General features: G+C 28.3%; 1 protein-coding gene across 2 annotated transcripts; it reads left to right on the top strand.

Annotated features, from left to right (window-relative positions):
• Positions 1–4,192: 4,192 nt before the first annotated feature.
• On the top strand, positions 4,193–26,445 carry LOC116768424 (ATP-binding cassette sub-family G member 1). Of its 2 annotated transcripts, XM_061523997.1 has the most exons (14): positions 4,216–4,348; positions 5,710–5,765; positions 7,136–7,415; positions 19,004–19,121; positions 19,226–19,418; positions 19,747–19,892; positions 20,139–20,377; positions 21,966–22,106; positions 22,227–22,375; positions 23,061–23,229; positions 23,900–24,000; positions 24,362–24,517; positions 24,901–25,084; positions 25,265–26,445. In XM_061523997.1, the coding sequence occupies exons 3-14, from the start codon at positions 7,271–7,273 to the stop codon at positions 25,417–25,419; spliced, it is 1,896 nt and encodes a 631-aa protein (XP_061379981.1). In that variant the 5' UTR covers positions 4,216–4,348; positions 5,710–5,765; positions 7,136–7,270; the 3' UTR covers positions 25,420–26,445. The 2 variants fall into 2 exon arrangements, with proteins under 2 accessions (XP_061379978.1, XP_061379981.1); XM_061523994.1 differs by lacking the exon at positions 5,710–5,765 and having other exon boundaries at positions 4,193–4,348.
• Positions 26,446–26,642: the final 197 nt, after the last annotated feature.

The following is a 26,642-nucleotide window of genomic DNA, read 5'->3' as shown; positions in this document are numbered from 1 at the left end:
TTAAAATTACTTTTTCAATCCAATAGAGTAGGTTTTATAACACTAAAGTTTATGTTTATTTATAAATGCTAAAAAAACCTTCATTAATAATCAATTAATAAAATAAAAACAGAATTATATTCTATAAAATATCTAACGGTACATTTGAGAGGCGCAATGTTTTTGTGGTCGTGATTACTTGCGATAAACTTCCACAAACCTTGGTCCGTGACTGATAAAAACCGACCTTGGTAGTGTGAATCAAATCTAATACAACGACGAGCATATTAATTAACAGTACGCCCATATTCATTATACGATTTATTTATGTAAGTAAAAGAAAATTTCTTTTAAGCGATAGTTATATTTTATTTTGTTTGGCCTCTCTCACTCGCTCGCTTTGACTCTCTGACCTTCACATTGCTCTTAGAAGTCGGCTATTGATTCCAGGTTACAGCCGTGGTGCGTATGTTTGCATTTTTAATTTCTTACTCCTTTATTGATTTGGTTAAAATAACTATAGCAATAATCATTAAAGTAATATAAAAAACAATTATACATGTCTAATTATTGGAATCTAGTCAATTGAACAGGAAATATAGAAAAATATACCACATAAATCTTAAAAAATATTTTTATTCAATTGATTGATTAGCTTTTTTATATATGAATCTAATTTGAGATCGTTGTTTTGCTCGTTGTTGTATTTACGTAATAGAAATATTTCCGCTTAGCTCAATAGAACTAACAGTTACAGATGACGGCATAGTGTACTAAATACTTCGAACAGCATAAAACTAATTTAAAATCATTATTAGTGAGTGAAATTTATTATTTTTAATAATAAAGATTTTTTTCGCTCATGCTTAATGTTATTAACTTCTGATTTTTACATCATTCAAACACAATCAAACGGGGTTCCACCATCAAAATGTTCAAGTAAGCTAAATATAAGATTTAAAATAACGATTTCCTCAAATACTGTTGAAATTCTGTTCATATTACTGTAGGTAAGCAATTTTTTTTGTCATTAAATGATTTTTTTTCTTTACGGATTAAAAAATGAAATAACAAAAGTTCAGTAGCAGTTCGATTTAAAAACCAAAAAATAAGATATAAAGATTGTGTAATAGCAGCATTCTATTTTCGTTATCAAGATCATAAAGAACGGGAATTGTAAAAAATATTTAATACCCTAGAAATTTTATTAAATATTTACTGTTACTTTTGTGTTTACTTACTTTTGTTTTGAGACAGTGTGCAAAGAAATACTCACAATAATAAAAAATTTTGTCTAATTTTGAATTTGTTTTGACGTCAGTAATGATAGCTAAAAAATCCAATATATTCCGGTCAAAAATCTGCATATGAAAATTTACAAGTAAGTTGGGAACACCAATTATTATTGAAATTTGGAAATGTTGGAAATGTTGTCCCCACCGACCCCATACCTCGAAAAATTTAATGATTGAAAATCGTTTCAAAACCGATTTTTCATCAAACCTTTAAATTTACCATATATTGTACATCGAAAAATAACGATCTAAAACAATTATCTCATTACTTCTCCAAAAGTCACTGTTTCGAGACTAACGATTATAAAGTTATATATGTACATAATATTTATGAGTATATAATTACGAATGATGCGCTTATGCATATTTTTCCATTACCCTTCACTGAGAAATAAAAACACATTTATCAGAAACTACATTAGTTGCTTATTAAATGTTTTATATTCTTCATTTTAATTAACAAACAGTTCTGTTTCGTTAAACAAATAGAATGTTCGAGTGTTAACAATTCCAAAAAAGTACATATTTTTCACAATGACCTTATATTGGTAACATGATCTGCCTTAAAACAATGTCCATTAATTGTCTAGGACGACCTTGTATTATGTCGACTTTTTTATCGATAAATTTCAAGGTGAATTATAGAAGGGCAATCCCATCATTCACCTCATCTGTAAACATAAGAATTTCCTTTTATTAAATACATTTTGTTTACTCTTCGATCACTCCTTATAAATCTACTAAAACAATTAATTATCGTTAATGTTAATCATTCCATAGATAAAGTTTATATAAGTAAATAAAATAAGTATAAATAAATTAAATCCATGAATTAATATTAATGAAAAATAAATTTATGATACAAACATGACGTCAGTGACTTTTCAATATTGCAGTATTAAATTAAAAACATATATATTTTTTCAACAATATCTTCATCTGACAATTAATTATACTCAATGAAAATGATAACTAGTTTTGTCTTTTGCCCTTGAAAATCAATTATCATTCAACTGCTTTACTTCCAAGAGACTATATTTATCGTTAAAAGTTTCCATCTGGACAACTCAATAACTAGAAAATAATTTTATTCTAATATATTACGAAACTAAGATATTGTAGCATTTCTTTAAACATCAAATGGTATGACAATTAAAAACTGTCAAAAACGTTAAACGTTAATAATAATTAAACATAACTGATAACATCCACAAAAAAAAAAACATGTACAATATTTTTTATTTGACGTCCAAATATATAAAAAATATATGACCAATAACAAAACAGAGTTAATCAAAAGCGTGACATATTCTGCGTTCGTACAGGGAATGCGTCATAAATTAGAGAGCATTGAGTTCAGATAACTAAAATTTCATGGTGCCTAAAATAAGTATGACGTATGACAATGAATGGCCGCATTTGTTTTATGAAATGTATAATAATTAATAATGTATTCCAGCTAAAATAGTTTCGTGACAACGGCAAGTTGAATATTCTATAACACGTTTAACAAGTCACGCAAAAGAACGATACCGAATCATATTTTTTTTAAATATATATATATATATGTATATATATCAAATATATATATATATTTTTTTTATGCAGTTTTTAAAATAAAATTACCATTAAATAAGTGAAGATAAAACTATGTCTCTCATACATCTAATTAAATCTAATATGAAAATAATTTAATATTTTCTATGTCCAATCAAAAGTATGATAACAAATGTTTAATCTCAAACTGTCAATTCGTTCTCTTTTAACTCAACATACTCTTATGCAAAACATCTTCGGCTGCCAGATGTTATAAATAGAATATATTTTCTTCAGTCCATTTGAAATTAAAGTAATATAAAATGTTTTATACTGATTCATACTCTTTAATATTAATACAAATTTTGCAAAAAAATGGAATACGGGCGAAATAAAAATATAAAAGGGTCTGAATCTAGGTTGATTATATATTTTTTTTAATTATACACTATAAATCTTCAGCTTTTTTAAATCATTTACGTAATTCACGATAGTAACAAAAGGAAAACAAAGCAAAAATGTCCTGCAAAAAAAATAAGATTTCATCAAAAATTTTATATTTTTTTCACTTGTAACAAAATTTTAAAAGTAAATCCATTATAATTTGTTAGGTTCAAAAAGTGAACAATGGGAAAAACCATCACGCATCATTTTCAGAGAATTCATTAGGGTAACAATAACCATTCTAAACACCTAATGAATTTTAAATAGTTGTGTCAACTACAAAAAAACATATATTTTTATAACTCTCCTATCGAAAATGTGTAATAAAATACGAGCGACTTTTCTTACAAAAGGAAACTAACTTTCAAAGGGACGAATAAAATTATTCGTTTGTGATTACACTGGGAAAACGAAGTGTTAATATTCTGCATGTGTCATTATTTCTGGAGACCTTCGAGAGTTATTCTGTGAAATATTAATATATCAGTAATTAACTTTCATGTTTTATTCTATATTGTGTCTATGGAACACCTTCTTCATTGGGCCTTATTTAATATATTTCCGTTACTCCACATGTACTTTAAAATTGTATCTAATATATTATAATTTACATATTATATTAATAAATTATATATAAATATTACTCAGGCAAAATTACACATCCATTGAGTCGTTTAGAAGTGCATAAAATTTGGACCTTTTTTAAAACAATTATAGCATCGTAATCAGAATGAGCTTAATAAATTATTAAAAAAAGGAGTTTTTTTTTGGAAGCAGTTAATGAAAACAAATGTTCAGAAATTTAATTCAAGCACAGCAAACAAATAGTATGACTTATACTCGTATAGTGAAAACCAGAATAACAAATCCAAATCTGTAGCCGCCTGAAAATAAACTTTGTTTCATAGAACGCACCACTTGTATTGCTTGGGTCGATACATTTTATCGAACACTCGGCCTCGCAGTAAACAGTCTGCTCAGAATACGCACGTTGAACGGTCGTGTGTTTCTTTAAACTCGCCCCACTTTCTCGTGTTTACTTCCGAGTTCCGGAAAAGTACTCAAGCCGGATGAATAAGTGACGGAATCTTAATGTTCGTACCTTTTACTTTTACTTTTTCATATAATTTTTATGGTTTATTAAAAAATTGTCACGTCTAGATGACATATTTTAAAAATTACATAAATAGTGAAAATTCTATGTCTCTATCGGTTTTATATAACTGTGCTTCAATTTCATAATATTCCTTACGCAACTTATTAACAAAAAAGTGTGTCATATAAACATTTTGAGCAACATTTGAATCCTATGTTCACATATATCGAGTGATTTGTTTTCTTATCTCAGCGAATGTAAATATGAATTTTTATTCAATATTTTAAAACTCCGGTCTCGGTCCTAGAGATTAAAATCTAAATTATCTAATATATAACATAGAAACTAAGTTTAGTGTGATCAAAAAATAATTTGAGTGATACTTTATTTTTGAATAATAGTCGATTTGTCACTCGAGCACACAAAACTACAGAAACAATTTCAATGTAATGTTGCATGTAGATAGACCTGAAAAAAAAACATCGATTTTTTTTTCAACTATCTCCAAATTCTCTAGTTGCGATTTGTTTAGTTATTTCAATTACAACAAATGTCATCTACAATGGTTCTTACGCCTTTCTTCCTGAAAGCAGTCCTTATAATAAGTAATCTCCTAACTACCTAACTTTTCTAACATTCTGTTTCTATTAAATACCCAGGTTATTGTGTCTACAGTTTAATTATAATTGTTTCGATAAGTTTTTAATTACCCATTATCATACGCTTAGCTTCTTTACGAGCGGTAATATAAACTCGGAGCAATTTGTTTGAGGATTTGTGATAAATAATTATTTTATATAAAAGTTTTCCTATAATAGATTTCACTCCTTATATGTTCAACAACCAATGTTTAGAAGCAGTGTCATTATATAACTGTGTCTTTTACTTGTCTGTTAATAGTGTTGACATAGTTCTCAAAGATCTTTCCACACATCTAAGACTTATAAATTTGTTCTTATCGTATTCCCTCCCAATTAATTGAATATTATAAAAGAAATTTCACTGAAATTTAGATATAAATATTTGCACAAATAATATCAATTAGATTACAAACATATTAAGCAAAACCCAACATACATTTGGCCTTCGATATGCCGTGGAAGATCTATAATAAAATGATATCAAATCTCTTTTATACATAAAAATAAGAGAAACCTTTTTTAAATGAACTCTGTAATATAAATTATGCATGAATATAAATTCTGTATCTTGATCTTAATTTTTAATTACTGACATATAATAATTTTGCTACATACTTTAAATAAAAACGATCTTTTTTATTTTATAAAAAATTTACAGTTCATAAATAATATTATCAATTAATAAGTTTATGATGTGTTTAATGGCCATTTATTATAGATTCGTCCTTAACCGTCGATAAAGGTCGAAACAGCCAAGTGTCATATCAGTTCTAGGTAAGAATTTTAAACAGACGCTAGTGACACATAATAAGACAATTATGAATGATAATTTACATATAATAAATACAAGACAGTAACATAAATAACCGAGTGCTTATAACGCAATTGCACTTTCGTAATGTTTATTGTTTTTTTTATTTTATCACAATAGGCGGACGTACTCATGTATTCAGTAAAAAAGGCTCCAGTATTACTATCTACTTGCTATTTATATAGAAGAGAAGGTAGTAAAATATTTTTTTCGAGGACAACGCCTTTTGGAAATGTACTCCTTTTAGTCCGAGGGCCGTTGTGATTTGATAACGACTTTTGTTTTTATAATTGAGTAAAATTAACATTTGGAATTTATAATAAAAAGCAATAAAATACTTTATAAATCAGTATTAAATGTTCTACAACAAATTCTAATCTGCAAGGGCTCGTCGCATTGTCATGATAATATTGACTTTACCAATGCATGACATTGGGCAATGAGTTGGCAAATCGCAATACAATTGGAAATTATAACTACTAATATCACGCAACTATGTTTGTATAATTACACTACTTGGTCTGATTTCAAACTAATTTTAATTGCTTGGCTTCGCTTACGGTTTTCATAGCTAAAGCCAAAATACTAACTATTATAGTGTGACCTAGAAATATATACATAGTGTATTTAATGTCACTTGGCTTGATTTTATTCCTTACGTTACATATAAATATGAGAATGGAAACTTTAAGTATAATTAATTATTATTGACATCGTGTTGATTCTATGCGATGCCTACGGGCCTTGATGACGTCATACGTACATTATTCCGTCCTCTAATTCGAAATTTATGTTGAAAACAAAACTTAATATGTGACAAGGCAATTATTTTTTATTGTGTTTCCTCAATACGTTTATTAAACAAAGTGCGTATGTAACATCTGTTCCTGATATACCTAAGAAAATCTACATATAAAAAAATGTGTGTCCAAAATAATAATTTTAACACAAAACAAATATTATTAAACACGTATTGAGAGCAAAACACAAATGAGACAGATTTATTGATACTAATAATTATAACTGATAAACGATGGGCAATAAAATGATTGAAAAAACGTGAAATTAGACATTTTCCAAGTAAACCAACCGGTTAACGACATAAAATTAAGTAAATTTAAAATAATACGTTCCATATGAATGATCTGTATCAAGTTAAATAAATATAACGGCACTCAAGTTCTGTTGAGTGTTATATGATAACTCATCAACACATTTAAATGCAAATGAGACAGGACAAAGAAATATCCTAACTAAATAAAAAACTATGCTTAACTCTTTAATAACTCTATTAATTACAAATGATTGTTGACACGTGTATTTATACTTACAGATACGTGGAGTTGGCACCGCCCATCGATTCAGTCATATATTCAGTGATGATTCTAAATCATTAAGGACTTTTTAATAATAGTGAAGTCACAGATGAACTAGGATTGTGAATTTTGAACGTATTCCATCAGTCAAAATGACGCCGGGTGTTAAGGATAGAAAAATTCTGGGACAGAGCAACAACAATGTGCTTCCATTGTTGCCGAGGACGACGGTGTGTTTGGAATTTAAAAATATAACATGCACTATAAATTCCTTCTCCCTCAACATGTGCCGCTTTGGTAAGTTTTTTAAAATATTTAATATAATCTTTTTATATCAGCCACATGACGCGAAGATTAACTTTCTTTTAAGATAAATTCTTTGTCTTGTAATATATCTATTTTCAGCACCAGCCTGAATAATTATAGCGTTTAGTATAACCTCCTTTCATACAATATAATGAAACAATTTGTCACCAAAAATATTATTGTTTCACTCTCCTTATATAAAAAAATATTGTTATTACTTATGTCTTTCTAAAAATGTGTTTTAAATTTACAATTTGACGTATCACTGCAAATTTTCGGAACCACAAATTAATTTATGGTACACCGTCATATATCAGTTTCTTGAATAAATAAATTAAATTTTATTATCTTCATGTCTCATTTATTATTTTGTTTATTTATTAAAGCAAATGTATATAGCATGTAATATATTTCAATTAAAAACAATTGGTTGCAATTGTCTGCGTCTTTCTCAACAAACCAATTCGTTTTCGATTCATTAATTTATGATCTGAAGACTGTTAGACGTCTTGTAAGGACCATTTATGTTTTAAGCTCGTCATCTTTTAAAACTATTTAAAGAAAATTTATTTAAAGAAAATATTTAACACGATTTGTCTTTTACACTATCGATGTTGCTCAGGATATATTTATCGTTTTTATATTCGAGGGGTAAGATAATTACTAAATTAATATATATTAAACTAATATATATTAAACTAATCACCCAGTTGGGCTTATAAGTTTCATATAGCATATGAATTTCATCGTATGTAAAAATACATATATTTTAAAAGTTATAGTCAATAATGTCTAAAAGATGATTTCTATGTATTTTCTTACTATCATTGACCAATTTATTTAACACCAATATAGATTGCAAAACATAATGAAGGTCAGATAACAATCAGAAAGTTTGAAATGAAGTAGTGATAATTTGTTATTTAAGGTAAAGTACGTGACATAGTTTTTTCATCGCTTCGTCTAGAATACCGAGATCCTAATTAAATGAATATACTTTACCAAATTTAAGCAACCATATATATATATTCAAATAAGTTTCTGTTAAGTTTAAAAATCACAGAGCAACGTATATTTTAAATAAATATAGAACAGACTCTAGTAACATCAGAAAACATAGATATATAATATTTTGCAATTAATATTGTATGGTGATGTTTTGAAATTATAAATCCATATCATATTTCTTAGTCAAGCATTTTTACCCGTTCAAAGTTTATTACGATTAGCATTCAATGCTTGCTTTTAAGATAACACGCTATCTTTAATAAAAGGCCGCGTGTTACACATATGATACTTATTTCTTGTTTACATTGTTTTCAACTAGAATGAATCAAGGTTTTAAAAATCTTGATAAATACAATTACAATGAAAATAATTCCATGTCACTGTTATCTAAGAAGATTCTATATTTCGCAATAATTCTTATCATAGTTAAGGCAAATAAAAAAAAAGTATTGAAAATTAAACAAGTATAGTTTCAAAAGAATTGCAACACAAAAGAATTCCACAGACATCAAGTGCTAAGTTGAGAAGTGATCAAAGAAATACAAATATTTGTTTAGTTACGAATTAATGTCAAGGAGGCGTTTGTAAATTAAACATAAAAGACATAAATTTTACAAATATATATTTCAAATTACACAGTTGATAACACTAGCTTATGAAGCAACTGTGTATAAAATTTAACGTACTCTGCATAATAGTGAAATACATTTTCGTTAGCGTGCAGACAAATACAAATTTATTTTATTTCTTCATCCATGACAGCTCTTCATTTAAACCAGAATTTGCTAAAGCATTGCTGTCCAGACTTAATAGGTTCTAGGGCAAATAAATATGACTAAATACTTTGGAGGACCATAATAATATTAAAAAACAAAATAAAAGTAAACATCAACGTCAATATTGGTAATAGCTAGGCGCAATGCAGGCTTAAATTATGTGATGTGATGTAATGTAGTGTGTGATGTGTCTGTTAATGAAGACCAATATTTCGATTTTATAAACATTATTGATGAATATGCACTTTTACAAAGATAGGTACTGCCCACCCACCTACCCTTTTTTAGACCATTTTTCAGTTTCGGGAAACGTTCAACAAGGAGCTTAAAATATTCAATTCTAGATTCTGTTCTACTCGTATAGAAGAAGACTGATTGCAGATCACACAGTTCTAATTGATAATATTTAATATTCACACTATCAAGTACGATCTCTAAAAGATGAGTGAAGAGTGCTATATTACTCTCAATTTTATGAATATCTGTGAATCGTTGCTCAAATTCCACAATTATTTCATTAGGACTAAAAAAATTCATGAATACAAATTTTCCCTTTCTAAGTAATGTTGTTTACAACTTTGAAAAAAAAAATCATTTTGTTCAAGAGAGGTTTTTAATAATTTAAGTTTGCTTCTCCATTCATTGACATGTCGGTACAAGTTGGCTATGTTAAGTTTTTTTTGCCCTTTATATTCAGCTTGTTTAAACATTGCGTCTTATCAATTAAAAATGCGAGATCGGCCAGAAACTGAAGATCTTCCAAAGATTTTCCACATAAAGTTTCTTGTTGAATAATGCAGTGGAATAAAGGGCAATTAATGTCATTTTGTTTTAAAAGTCCAGCCAATTCTGTCACTATCCCTGTCATAGCTTTTGCCCCATCAGACACAAAACAAGAACACTTACTAAATCTCCATACTCCATAATAGTTATCTTAATTGTTTCAACAATATCACTGCTTCTAGTTGTTCCATATAATGGCATGACAAATCTAGCATTTGCTCCGTAATTGTAAAAAGTGTAAAATTCAATGGGATAAACGGCCGAAACATTTCATTTTTGTCATGGACATCGAATAGAGATTAAAAAACTTGTTAGCAAAAGGAAAAACAATTTGCCCAAACAATTTATTTGGGATTACAATAGATTAAAATTATAATAATATGCTTTCCATAAAACTGTTAGGTTAGGTTATGTTGCAAAGAAGATAAAAATACGAGCCGCTGGTGGCCCGCGGGCCTTATATTGGACAGATCTGTACTAAATTATGAATTACTTAAGCGTGGATAAATATTTTTTTTACAAAATCTTTAAGTATCCCGAAGACCCGAGTGAACAAACTTAAGCTTTGTCAGGTCTATCTCATGGGGGTTTTACGTTATAAATTACGATTATGCTATTTAAAAATAAAATAAGCTTTTAGGATTAGGTGCATCTTACAAAATGTATTGAAAAATTTTCGCAGTGCTTCTTTAAAAGTACCTTTTTCTTATTTTATTTTTTTGCTGATTAATAACTATATAAGTCATAATATAAATCTCGAAGAATAGGTACTTATTATATTTTATTTGAAATATAATTGCACCTAATTATGTTATCGTATTTTATGAGAATGTTTTTTTTTAGTTTAGCTACATAACAATTGAAGATTAATTAAAATTAGAGACTTATATATATGTGTGTTTGTACATATTTTATGTGGGAATTTGATTGTTCTCTGCGCAAATTATTATTGTTTATTATTATTTTTCATGTTTTATTTAAAAATTAAGATTAATTAATTAATCAATAACTTCCTAAAAAAATAAAGACATTGTTGTTTAATTGCATGAATATGGATAATGTTGACGGAAAAATATATTCATATAACAATAAAATTATAACACAATACGTTATAAATATTCTCTTAAGTTTTCCATTATAATTATGGATGAGGTAAATTCTCGTTTATTTCAAACACTGTGGCATCTAGTCACGAAATTACAATAACTTATTGAAGTAGTATCAATTAACCATAATATAGAATAACTATTATCAGTATTGTGAATATTCGTAATATTAAAACTTCTAATATCACTAAAAGAAAGGAATTTATTTATTGTTAGGATATCTTAACAAAAAATGATTCCTTTCTAAGTAATAAAATATGTCACTGGCAGTATTTTATTATATTTAATTGATCTCTCAAATAATGTTAAATTTTTTCATCTATATTTTAATGACATAATTGTCTAAAATTTTATTGTGTTCGGCACTTTTTATAAAAATATACAGCCGCGAAATATATTAAGGCCACATATATATTGAGTAATGAATTCGCATATGTATTATATAAAAAGAGAGCGCTATCAGGTCAACATATTTAAGAGATCAATAACCTTTGAAACATAATTTTTACGCGTTCACATTTGAAAAGTAATATTTAATTGACACTTATTTTTCTATCTAACTTAACCTAATAGCAGTTTAGAATTTAATATTTATTTTAATATTCTTTGTTCACTAAAAATATTTAGTCATGATGATGATGATGATGATGATGACTAAAAATATGAGCCTTGTGCCGTATTCTTAATTTAGTTTAATGAAAATATATAGGGAATATATAACGGGGAAATATTTTATTTCATAATTTCCTCATTTTAATTGTCATACATATGAAAAAATAAGTGAATATTCCATGATATATAATTCCTTTAAAAACAACATTCATTCGTTACTAAGGAATTTCACGTGTAGGAACACGTTTTCCTTCTGTGGAGGGGCCCCATAGAGTGGGGGGAGCCTGTTACTAGAACGAAGTTCTAGAACTTTCAAGGAACCTACAATAGCCTAGTGACCTACTTGGAATATTTGCATCTGTTTACTTAAATCCAGTCGTTCGTTGATCGTGAAGTGAAAGTCATCACTGTTGGTACAGACATATTATCAATAATGCCCGATTAACAACAAATAACGTAACTATGTTAGCTCAGAATCCTATATCCAGAAAGGCGGTAACTTAAGAACGTATAATAAGCTATATAAATATAAAACTAAATAATTGAGAATCCAAAACCGATCTCTACAAGAAATAAACTAATAAACAAATTACCATCTTATTCCGCTGTGACTGACTTTAGGATTATGACTTTAAGATGACTTTTAAGAGGCTATGACTTTAAAACGAGGTAACGATTAAGAGGAAAAGAAGAATTCAAATTAAATTTTAGAAAATATCAATAAAAAAACAAATTATATTTTGCATACATCGTATTCATAAACTTGTTATTGTTATAAACAAAACAACATATCATCAGCTTGATGAATAGAATGAATATATTAAAAGAAATTGGACTTGTATAATTATATGGTTAAAAGGTTTTTTGTTCATCTGAAATAATTTAGCAATTTAAATTTTCCTTACCATATAATTATTTCTTCATCGGACCTAAGCTAAGCAGTTGGAAAGTAAATTTATCGTCAGACTCCTTCGAATTAAATTAAAAGCAATGATAATAATGATAATAATGATAAATTTATATGTTGGACGATATCAATAAATACTGTAATCATGTGTAAAATAAATAAATAAAAAAAATAATTACTGTATCCTACGTCGTTTATTAATATGAAGTTTTTTTTTATAAAGTTGATTCCTATAACATGTTCAGTTCCATCGTTTGAAAAGTGAAAAAAATATCACTGTATATACGTTACAGTTTGAGTTCAAGGATTCTATGGAACGAAAGAGTCTGATCTATTAAAAAATAAATCTATTAAGAAAATATTATAAATAGTCGCGAGTTCAAACAGATTTTAATAATATGTATATTACAAATTATTTACTCTGCGCATTTTCAAATCAGTCAAATTAAATGATAATTGTCTTATTTGGGTAAGAAAGTGTAAATTACCACAAATAATATTATATTAAAAAAGGATGAATGAGAGAGAGCATTATGACAAGCAATACTTGTATGCTTACCATCTAAAACCCGGTCATTCACGTGAAAGTTGAGAGTCAATGTAACAAAGGTATAACTATGTTAAATTAAAGAGACATCTTGACATCCACAGACATCTGAATAATAATCGCTTGGTGTAACATACTATACGTATTAGCAGGACCTTGATGAATATATCTATCTGACCCGTTTTTCCAGTAATAGTTTGAATATTCATGAATCAGATTATGACAAAATATGTGAATGAAATACTTTATAATTATTTCCTATCATTATACATTCCCACAAAAGAGTTGTCGTCCTGTTGCATTATCTATAATTCACTTATGCGTGACTGTTTACTGGTAACACCTATTAAAAATTACCATTGTATATTTTAACGCCGTTGTAATTGAGAAATGTTTTAATAGTAATGAATGGAAATACTTTACTTACAACACGTACCTAGGTGTTATAATGTGTATGACTTTAATTAAAATATCTGTGTAATTCACATTCATAACAGAGACTATGTTTTAATAGTAATTAATTCAAATATATCAGTTACACGTATAGATTGCTTTTTAATCTGAATCAAAAGTTATACTTTATTAAATGACGACTTAAGATTTTAAATACTTAAAGTTGGACGACAAATACTATTACTGAATCACTAATATGTTTTTTTTTTAACACCGGTTTTACATTATTTTAAATACATAGTGCTTACACAAATTCTTTTCCTTATTCAAAACTATAATTAATGTTAAAAAGTTAAGGAGTACGTCTGTTGGGAAAATAAGTTCTTGAATTTTAAATTTATAAATCATCCTCGCCTATTAATAATAATTGGTTACTTGTGAAACAAAGCGACAATTGGCTAATAATATACCGCGTTGTATAATTATAAACGATTGAAAAAGAGTAAACGTAGAGAGTTGTAGCTATTAAAGTTTATTACAGGAATGCTTCGAGGCCTAATTAAAAAGTATATCACTGTATATTGACAATCAACATGGAACGAAAAATGAAATTAAAATTAAGAAAGAACTTTTTTCTCTTTTTATTTTTATCATCATCATTATTTTATTATTTATTGACATTAAACTTTCATATTAAGTTATTAATACATAATAAAAAAAAATCTTGAGAATCCACTCTTAACGTTTATAGTATAGATATATTTTGAGTACGATCATTAAATGATTCGTGTAAAGATTTATTAGAACAGAATTGTGACTTCTTTTTTGGTCAAGAAACTGTGATTATGTAATTACATAGTGATCAGATACAGAAAAACAATCACATTATGTCTTTGATTCCATTAATGAGAAAATTATTAAAAAAATATATATTTTGTCGAAAACTTTTGAAGGTTTAAATAGTGAGACAAAATTTTAAATGTAAAAAAAATTTAACGCTTTGAATTTATAATTCGAGGTATGAGCATGACTTCTGTATATTTTAATAAGACTGATAGCTTTTATTATATTAATAATTAAGATGTTGTAGTTGACAGGATAATTTTTTTTTATACTAACGTGAATCAAATTTTTTTTACCAAGTAGTTTGACCTTTGAGGTGGATAATTTTTTAAAATATAACTTTGTCAGTCCGTAAATAGGAAAAATATTATAATCAACTGCCAGTATTATTAACCTGTACTCTGAACCAAGTTAAATAAATAGGAGCTTGTATCCACCTTCCCCTCCGAAGTCATTAATTTTGTTTGACACCGGAATATTTTTAAAAAAATCGTCACACATATATATTAAAAATTCCATGTACATACGTAGTTCAGTCATCGAACATATCAAAATAAGCCGGTATGGAATTATTTATTCATCGAACGCAATACACACTACATTTGACGTCATCTGTACCCTGAGCCAAACGTGTATGAAGCTTGGAAGATTAAAATCAACGAAACGCCATTTAAAAAAATTATAAACAGTAAGCTCTTACTTAAATTAAATTTTAACATTACTAGTATTTCTAATAAATTACACGGCGAAAAGGTTCTATTTTAAATCAAATGCATTCAAAAAGAATGAGAAAGCAAATTTTAAAATCATTATATATATAAATATTAATGTAATGACATTTAAAACAGTGGAATATAAAGTATTTACAAAAAAGTGTAGCTTTAAAAATATTAGTAGTGTATTTTTAAAATCAGATTATTTTACTATAATTTATAAAGCGCTTTGAAAGAAATTTTGGATAAAAGGAGTTTTAAATTACATTTCAACCTTTCGTATTAAAATTGACTTTATTGTTTGTAACTAGCTGTTCCTAGACGGGTCGCTCGGTTATACTGGAGATATTTTTCATGATCTCAGCCAACAGTAAGTTGTTATTAAAATTAAGAGTAACAAACGTGCAAAAGTACGGCGTAGACTATAGCTGTTTTTAATATTATACAGTGATTCATAACTCATTAATTCTATGAATAAAGTCAGGCGCTGATATCAAAGTAAACAAATACTATTCCAATTGCATGCTATAAATTTTAAAATATGTATAAATTAATGGTTGATGTTTTTCTACAGTCTACTTTATTATTATTTACGAAACCTAAAAGTTATATCTAGTTCATTCATTTCAAATACATATTTCTATTTTGTAATCATTATTGTATAAAACTATTCATAGTAAATAAGTAAATTGCAAGTTTAGGTGAAAATGGGTTGAAATAAACATTGCTGTACTCGATCAAATACAGCGGCAACATCCACATATGAAAAATCTTTATTTTGGTTTTGATCTAGTAACAATGACTTCCAAACGTTTGACTACTATAAACAACTGCAAAGGGTTAGAAGAACGTGTACAAGCTTTTTTCCACCACCCCCGTTCGTGGTGATGGATGAAGTGGAAGGACCTAATGAAAATTTAGTGACTCATTCACTGCTTCCAGAAGTTCCTGGGAATATTAAAATGTTCGAACGTAACAATTACTCTTATGATTACGATAGCATTGACGATGAATCGTTGGCCAATAAGCGACTTCGACGTGATAAATAGGAGGGTAAACCATCTTGGCGTAAAAGTAAATCTAATTATTCTGCGACACCTAAAGACACTTCTGTGGTAAATAGAAAAAAAAGGCTCAATAAGACCAATGCGACCAAAGCGCCTCTTGGATTAAGAGTTGTCAAAAAACTTCTGGAGAAACTACAACCAATCCTACAAATCACAAAGTCTTCATTGAATTTTTTTTTCCTGGTAATGATCTCTTAGCTGATTTGCGAAGGCTTGGATATTGTGCAACTGGTATAGTTCGTGAAAACAGGAAAAAGAAAGTTCCCCTGAATATATCACCATAGATTCGACAGAACAAATGAATTATTGCTGATTAGATGGAAAGATAACAGTTATGGTACGATGATAATAAATTGTTACAAAATTCGATAAATAGGCGTTCTAGAGACGGTGTCCTATAAAACGCTCAAGAGTCGTTGTAGGTATTCCTTGATATTCCAAAAATAGTATAATGGAGTGGTTGGAGTAGATGAACTTGACCAATCCATATCTCTCTACAGAATTCCTATTGATTAAAAAAAGTAGTTCTATTCACCTTTATGATGGACATGGCAAGAGTTAGTGCCTGGCGTTTGCATATTCTCAGTCGCGATGATCGTATGAACCAGTTGTTACATAGGCGCAATCTAGCAACGTACTACTTGCGTCATGCAAAACCAAGTTAAAGCCGCCCTTCATCCTCAACAGTGCCAGGTCAGACGAATGGTGTATTAGGCCACTATTTTCAGAAACTTGAGGAACAGTCACGTTGTGCGTTTTGTCATGCGAGAGTACGATGGCAATGTAAAACCTGCTTGAAAACAATATACATAGAAAGAGAGTGCTTTGAAATTTTTCGCCCTTAAGTGGCCGCTGTACTCATTTGTACACCCTTCTTAAAGTTTCCAAAAAATAAAACATTTAATTTTTACTTCTTTTCCATTTAAGAGTATCACTAGTAATTAGAAATAAACAATTTAAGTTTGTAATACTGCTAGTTTTATTTTGGCGCGTAAAAAGGTAAACATAATAACTACAAGATGTATTTCTAGTATCTGTATCTCTGTCGGAAGTTATATGAAAGGGTGTTTTGACAATTTTACCTTAATAAAAACCCTTATAAATGTAAAGTTCACTAACCGTTATAAATATTTACCTTCCGCTTGACTATAGATATGTTACTGATAGAAGTTATAAATGTAAATATTTAAATTTTGTATCGACACTTTTTATTTACCCGAGATTTATGTCAATCATCTATTGTTATTAAATATCATTCAAAAAATATTTGCCGAGGCCATAGGTGAAAGACATATAATCGAACAGACGGGTATATTTCTTTAAAGATAAATATAGAGAACAAAGATAGATTATTGTATTGTCTTTTTAAATAATTAAGACGGTTTTGCTCTCAACTTTGTTAATTAGTTCACAATGTCTCGGACTTAGATTTGTGCAATTTTTTTCATATTTAATTTCTAAATTCTTCAAAAAAAAACGCTGAACTCATACGTATAAACCTACACTGAGATTTTATATACATTTAAGTTCAAGATCAAGATTACTAAACTACTTTTATTTCACAAATAAAATGACACCAACGTTATATTGACACGCGGTTACTGTGTCTACTAACGAGCCTCTTTACGCCAACGATACCCAAACTTAAATAAATAAATTTACCGTTTGGTAACAGCACGCTATATTTACATCCAGAAATATTTATATATGTATTTATACCTGACTTAAAGAGTATTTATAATGAAATATGAAATAATTAAATAAAAAATTCTATACCAGATTTTATTTTATATTTCTTTGTAACTTAGACTGTAACAAAGAATTATATTCGGTATTCTAAGGCAAAACACAATTTTTGTTATAAAAATAATCATCACACTAAGCAATAAGTGAAACGGTAAAACCTATTTTTCTTTCAAATTCAATACTTTAAAATACAAGTCAAGCAGAGGCATTTGAATATAAAATTTATTCTCTCTTTAAAAAATATTATTTCTTTAAAAAAAAATGTAGAAAGCACATACATTTGGAAAACACTGCCTGAGTCAAGATATGGGCAGGTAAGACATTCTTTTAAACGAAAGGTAGTAAAAAAAGTGAATGTTGAACTCTCTTTTTATTCATTTTTTGTATACTTTGTATAATAAAGATGTTAAATAGTTTTATATTTTATGACTATATTCTTTTAAAATCGAATATTATTACTTTAATTTTATTTACACAAACACATAAAAGGGTCAGTTGTATATAGAACGTTTCTGATTTAGGAATATAAGTTCATAGGTATGATTTTAGGAAAATTTATTTGCCATCAATTTGATATAGACGTGTAATTTTTAATGCATATTAATAAATTTTAAACAATGCTTTCCAAGTAAAGGGTCAGTTATTAATATTAAGTATATTGATATTATACTTTAGTTAACTTCGATTAAAACTGACAAAAATTGGATTATTCATAAAAAAATCATATATTTTTATAATTTGCACATTTGTTTCGTAAAAATTGTTTTAAAATGTTATTTGTTCAAAATCCCGTTCCCAGTAGTTATCTATTTTTACAAGGAAAGTCCTCTCTATTTAAATTCAAAATAATTTAAATTCAATTAATTCTTCTCGAATGTTCCGTTATTCGCCTATCATTCTAAGATTATTCATTGAAAAAAATCGTTGCTTGTTATAAACCAACGAGGAATGTTATAAAAAAAAAAACAAAGGAACAGGTAGACGAAACTATCTAAAAAAAAAATCATGACTACACAATCCAAGTGTAAGGTTCTATAAGTATTGTTGAATCACTTGATATATTCTTTCTTTATTACAGAACAGAAATGTATTTTAAAAGGCGTCAATGGGTGCCTAAAACCCGGTGAATTGACAGCCATCATGGGACCCTCCGGAGCTGGCAAGACAACCTTGTTGAATATCCTCGCTGGTTACTCGTAAGTTATTTTAACAGTAAACATACAAACGTTTTAAATTAAAAATTGCTTATTAGAACGTAAAACCATGATAGAAATAAGTTAAGAGCAAGTTTTCATATCAGTACAAAAGGTGCGAAAGGCGAAATATCTGTGAACGGGATTAGTTCCTGTGCTTCGAAATCAACGGGCCGTGGCAGTGCTCGTTACATTCGACAGAACGACGATCTCCGAGTACATCTTACCGTCTACGAATGCATGTCACTCGCTGCCGCTCTCAAACTAGCCGACTTCGCTTCACATGAACGCAAAGAGAAAGTAAGCTTAAGTGAAAGCGTACAATTTATATGTATATTATATAATAGCTGGAATAGCTAGATACGGTCAAATAAATTTATTCAAAATCGCTGACATTTAGAAATAACTAATTGATACTTTAAAATATACCTCAACGTTTAGCTAACAATTACAAAATAATCAAATGACACTTTTATAATAGGTCATCTATATTTGCGCAATAAATATAAATTAATATAATTAATATTCAATATTTGTCACAAGAATCAAACGGCTTTAGTAACGTCATATACTTAATGTAATTAAATTAATAATAGGTTGTTAATTCAATGTTTATTCATAATCTCAGGTATACGAAGTTCTTGCTCTCCTCGGCTTAAGTGGAACGACACAGACTCTATGTAGAGATTTATCTGGAGGTCAGAAAAGACGGCTTGCAGTCGCACTTGAATTGTTATCGGACCCTTCTTTATTGTTCCTTGATGAACCGACCACGTAAGTAAACCATTCCGTATATTTATAGATTTATATATTTGAAGGTTTTAATTACATAATATGTATATGAGTATCATAAGAGTTAAATTTGTGATGATTTTTTGACAAGTATTTTAACTGTTCTCACAGGGGTTTGACGGGTATAGTCTGAATATATATTTTTACATGTCACTATAATAATTATATTTCATTAACATAAATAGGTAAATTTTAATTATTATTAATTACAACTTCGATTTCATTCAGCGGTCTAGATTCGTCTGCATCGGCGTCTCTTATCGCGTTACTAAGCGGTCTGGCAAAAGGTGGCAGAACCTTGGTGGCCACTATCCACCAGCCCTCAGCGCTGCTATTTGAGAACATAGACACTGTGTACTGTCTCGCTGCTGGTAATAACCTGTACTCCGGACCCCGTGAACATCTTCTGCCTGCACTCGCTTCCGCTGGATTAAGATGTCCACCATACCACAACCCAGCCGATTTCTGTAAGTTTTACTATATAATTTCCTATCTCTATTTTGTCAGCACCGACTTAACTCCGTTCATATTCCTGTAGAAAAAAAGACTTATCTCTATACATTATAGAATTTGCATGCCGAATCGGTTATAGTTGCTGGCGTTCTTATCAGTGATCACGGGCAGACGAGATGTGAATGTCTGTCAGTTGGTCTTGTATCATATCATTTACCGCGAACGATTGTTTAATTTTCTGTCAAAACCGCTCTGGATGTGGGCAGAATGCGCTTACGGTGTCACAAGGTCCTGCGGTGTGGTCGCGGACGTGGGATTTTATATTTTTGATGAGGGTGTTTGATAGACTTCAGCCATCTTCTTTGTCTGTCCAATATATGACAAGCCACAGTCACAATCAAGTTTTTATATGTTTTCATTAAGAAATCGATGGCGGTAGATGATAAATAACAAGACAAACTGAAAGACATTCACATCTCGACTGCCCGTGATCACGGTTGCTGCAAAGTAAACGAAACGTCGGGAGTATGTCGTTTTTAAAAAATAATAAAATCCGAAAATATAAATTTCATTTTATAGGAACATGTTTTTGTCTAATGTCTAAATAAGAAAAATCTAAAGTTCTACGATAATTCCTCAAAATTAATTACTAGTTGTGATAATCCATATAATTTCTCAGTTTTTAATTACGGATAATCTACGTTATTAACGTATAAGTATTTTAACAGTGAACAGCCTAAAAAAGAACTTAAATATGTCCGGACAAATAAATATATTCAATGTTTACGAAGACAGGTTAAGAAATAATTGATATGAACCATATTTTCGCAAAAGCTGTTTTTCTAAATACAATTCAATTCCAACACAGATTTTTCATGATTTCATTCATTTAATTTTCATGATTTCACAATCAATTTGATGAATCGCCCTAACTTTAATCTGTTAAACGTCATTGATAATAATAAGTATTTAGGCCATTCATTGATTATTATCACTTTTCAATTATAATTATCATAAGATTAATCGTAAAATTATTTCTATTACTACAAAACTACCACAATCAAAGTCTGACCTTCGTTTTACATGTAATAAATAAATGATTTGTTGAGTAATAAAACTTATTGGCAAAACTAACACATTTTGCTTCTCATGCCCATTAAAAATATAAATTTAAAATTACAAAGCCGATAAAAAAATCACGTCAATTTATTCAAAAAGCAATACAATTGTGAGAAATAATTGCTAATTGTGTTACTATTAGAACAATAAGCAATATATTTTTATAAAAAATAATAATTTAGATTATTTATTTTTTGCAACAAAAATTCATTATTACAAGGTCAAGGTACGGTCTCAAAAAAGCCATTGTAATATAAAAGTAATTTTGTCAAACAATAAGATAATATCAATTTTGATGAAACTTATAATCTATGTTTAAAAATATTAATTACATTTTTGCTTATTTTTAATTGATGGTCTTTGTCAAATTATCATACAGATAAGACAATCTTTTTGATTGTTAACGTTGATACGAAATATATAATATTTTTTTGGTGGTTTCAGTTGTTTTATTATTATATATGATAATCCGTTTTATTACAGTAATGGAGGTAGCGTCGGGAGAACACAATATTGACTTGAAACAAGCTGCAAAAACGATGCTTCAATACAAACCAGAATCCACATCATCGACGGAGTTTGATGACAATGTACCAGTACTTTCAACGTTCTCAAATTCTCTTAGTAAGATATTTCTATAATAACCGATTAGTTAATAATAAAGCGGACCCATTCATTAAACACTAAATTGCATCTGTCAATTTAGAAAATTTATTTTCATTTCATATTTAATCTCAATTGCAGGCATTGACACAGAAATGAAAGATAAACAACTACGAAGCAATAAGAAGCATCAAAAGAATTTAGCGAAACATATTTATAGACCTTCGAGTAGTTGGCAACAGACTTGGATCTTACTTTATCGGAATTACCTTATAACAACCAGGAATTATGTGAGCAAACAAATTAATATTTGATGTAACAAACCACAATTAATATAATTGTTAAAATTGTTCTTTGTGTCAACATTCTTAAAAGATTTATCACGATAAATATCAAGAGTAAGAGTATTTGCGCTAAAATATTTTTATTATAGCTAATCAGCTGATTACATATTACTTAAGTTTTTTATAGGTAAATTGAAGTCATTGTACTGAGATTTGTCTAAAATTTTAGCTTAGCCTATGCAAATACCTAACATTGTGTTTCTTAAACAAAGAAAATATTTTAAATACATCTTGCGATAGCAGTGAATGACCTTAGTTTAAAATGTTTCACTTGAAAATTTAATAAACGCATTTGTATTTTCAAATAATGATTTTAAATTACAATAGTGATAAAAGGTAAACATAACCTTTATAATAGACTTTACCTTTTCAAATGTAACGTAATACAGATTATATTTTAAAAGGTCATAATAATAGCTATTTAAACATAATATTAACAAAGACTATATCACATAATCAATAAATTTATTTATGAGCTAAAAATGAGATTTAATTTTAGAGTAAGTCGTCAAAAATAAACGTGTCGCTAAAGAGAACAAAGTGCTAAGGATAGTTTTCATACAAATATTATAATAAAAAACTTAGTATTAAATCAATAAAATAATATTATGATTTATTTAAATCTTTCCAGTCTCTCTTCATGTATAGAGTTGCAGCTCACGTAGTTATAGCTCTAATATTTGGTTATCTATACCTCGGTGTCGGAAGTGAGGCGAGCAGCGTGCTCGGTAACTACGTCTATCTCTATGGATCTATGCTACTAGTTGTGTATACCGGCAAGATGTCTGTCACATTGTCTTGTGAGTATAAAATAAAAATGTTGTATTTAATTCACTTGAACAATGATAAATGTATTGAATAAAATCTATGTAATGAGTGGCGGACAAAAACCAGTTCATTATCAACAAATTTCTACAGAATATTTAATGATATTTACAAAGACGTTATGATTTGAAAGTTATATATAAATGTATATTATACACTTTTTGACGTTGCAGTATAAAGTATTCCTTGTAAATTTTCCCCTCATTAGGTTCCTATATAATGCATATAGATTAAAATAATTAAAAAAAAATGATATGCTCTATAATTTTTTTACTTTATTGTAAGGTCGCTTTCAAAAACACGTAATATTATCGAAATATTCCTAGAACAATGAAAGATAAACAAGATACTTTCACCTTATAGAAGTCAACCTTAAAATTTGTAAGCAAATAAGATAAAAATTGTCTTCTGCTCCTTTAAATACAATACTTCGAAATGTGTAGTAATATACTTGTTCTTGCAGATCATGTTTGTAAATTATTGAAATTTAACATTCTTATTGGAATTTATCAATAAACCTGTATATAGTGTACATATATAGTATATGCCATTGGTATATGGTTAATGCCATTGAAAAGTCATCATATTAAGTCTAAGTGTAGTCTATGGATACAGTGTAATATTTCTTTTTATTTTTGTTTGCAGTTCCACTCGAAATGGATATACTTAAAGGCGAATACTTCAATCGATGGTACAACTTAGGACCTTATATATTTTCAGTTTTAGCCGTCGAATTACCGTTTCAGGTTACTATTTCTTTATTAAAAAACCTAAATTTTGCACTCTTTTAAATTATTATAAAACCTATGAAAGTTTTATCTTTAGTTTTAAGTTAATAATTTGATTACATAAATACTATAATACATTTTTTTTTATATAATTCTTGTAATTGATAGAATATATAAATAATAAAGAAGTAAAACGAGTTTACTATTTTTAAATAAAAAGAATATAATATTTAAAATGTCAATAGGTATAATAAATATTTGGTGGACGTCCGCTGTCTCGTCTCACTGAACCCAACGACATGACATAACATTACTATTATTATTATTTCTTATTCAGCAATGTTATATTTCAATATGTAAATATTATCTTTCTTTGTAGATGTTATCTTGTGTATCATACGTGGTGCTTTCCTACTGGCTGACTGATAATCCTCTAGAACCTCAACGAGCTACTTTGTTTCTTGCGACGGTCGTGGCTACGTCGCTATGTGCCCAGGCTTGGGGATACTTTATAGGTTCGACCACACCGACAAAGGTATATATTAACAATTGTCTGTGTTTTTCAACAACTTAAAATGACTTGTCCATACATATATATGTATATAACGTCAGAACGCTCTCTTCAAACTCTACACAAAAATAATAAATTAAAAAAAACATTAATTAATAATTATTTTTTTTAAACTATAGCCGAACTAGACGGACCTGTATGAAATTTAGTATTGATAGTTTTATTCATAAAAAAGAGTTCATTTCGTTATATATTTCCTAGTCCAGTCGGATACCGTTAATTGTGAATAAACGATATGTATGTATATGTTTTATAAAGAAAAAGGGAAAAAAAATATGAAAAAACAATTGAGGGTTAGTAAATTCAATCAGACTAAAGGCTGTTTTAACAAGGTTTTTATCTTTTAGATCGCTGTATTCATTGGTCCAGTGCTGGCATGTCTTTTCTCCGTGTTTGGATTTTGTCTCTCTCTTCGGGACACTCCTTACTCCTTTAGATGGCTTCATCACATATCATATTTTAGAGCGGGCTTTCATGTCGCCGTCCACTCTGTTTATGGATTTAATAGAACCAAAATGCATTGTTCCAAAGGTAAGAATATAAAAATCCTTGAGGATTTTCAAAAACAAAAAACTGTAACATTTAAAATAAAACTAAAACATTTGCATTTAGAATAAAGCTAAAACATTTATTCCATAATTTTTTTTCTCCATTTGAAAAAAAAAAACACCGGACATAAAATTGTTGCCATAATAAATTTTTCTTTTCCAGAATATTGCCATTACATAACTCCAAACAAATTCCTTGTAGAAATGGATATGGCTAACATAGACGTGGGCATCAATATGGCAATAGTGCTAGCTACCACAGTACTAATGCACGTTCTAACTTGCACTATCCTGTGGTATCGACTTAACAAGAGATGAATTGATCTGAAATGACTGATTTAGGTATACGATAATATGTGATAAGATAATATATTACGATATGTTAGGGACACTCCTGGAAAACGTACCTAGTGGATACCTAAGCGTATGTTTATTATTGAGGAAACAAAATTTTTACGCGAGTATTTAAGTCAATAAAAACCCTAAGTTGTGTATTGAATTATTCCACCTTGTTTTACCTCAAAGTTTGCTCTAGTTATAAATGGTATGTGGCTTAGAGATAAGGATTTTTATTATTGATTTGTATTTCAAATACAGGTACGAGATTTACTTTTCTTTAAAATGTCAGTTACTCCTTGTAATGTATGTGTTTGTCTGTCTATCTGAGACCTCGTATCTTTTAAATAGGTCGACCGATTTGAATGCCGTTTTAGTTATTTGAAAGAAAGTTTCGTCACGGCATTTCTTAGCTATGTTTGGTTATAAATGGTAAAGAGTACCAGCTGTTTTCTTAAATCATATAAGGAATATTTCGCCAATGATTACTTGATAAAATACCTTAGTGCCAGTAAAATCGTTAAATGACAATTAATACGTAGGGGTATTCTAAAAATTTTATATTATTTAGTTATTAGATAAAAGTTTTGATTATTTTTTTATGAAAATACAAATTATCAGTGAGCTTATATTATTGGTTTTAAGCCTATAAAATTATAATTGTTTATATTTTATAAAAAAAATACTTCATTCATGGTTACTATAATTCATAGTTTTAACTATAACATTCGACTTCAGAAGACTTGTTACAAAATAGTAACCGAATAAGATCAATATTTTTATATATAATATATATGACAATGTATCTACGCATTTGTTTGCAGAATATTTGGTAAAATTATAAATAGAAATTGTTATTCATAGTTAAATAAATAATTAATGTAAACATAACTACAGTTTAAGACATTACAGATTATGTCATCTTGCCCCTAAATAAAAGTTGTATATAAAAATAATTTCTTGAAAAGAAATATTGTATATATTTTTTTAATAAAAATCAGTATTTAATTTATTTTGTTTTATATTCGCATACTATTATGCCTGCTAAAGATGCTAAAGATGCATGACTGATACCATTTTGAAGTATATTTATTCCCTTATCCACCATATATTATATACAGGAAAATATACAAGTACCATTGCTTTGGATACCTTTTTCATAACACCCGTATTATAAACCCTTTTTAATTTTATAGAAGGTCACC

The sequence above is a fragment of the Danaus plexippus genome, chromosome 4, assembly GCF_018135715.1.
Source record: "Danaus plexippus chromosome 4, MEX_DaPlex, whole genome shotgun sequence".
Lineage (NCBI taxonomy): Eukaryota > Metazoa > Arthropoda > Insecta > Lepidoptera > Nymphalidae > Danaus > Danaus plexippus.
This window is presented reverse-complemented; position numbering and strand designations above follow the sequence as displayed.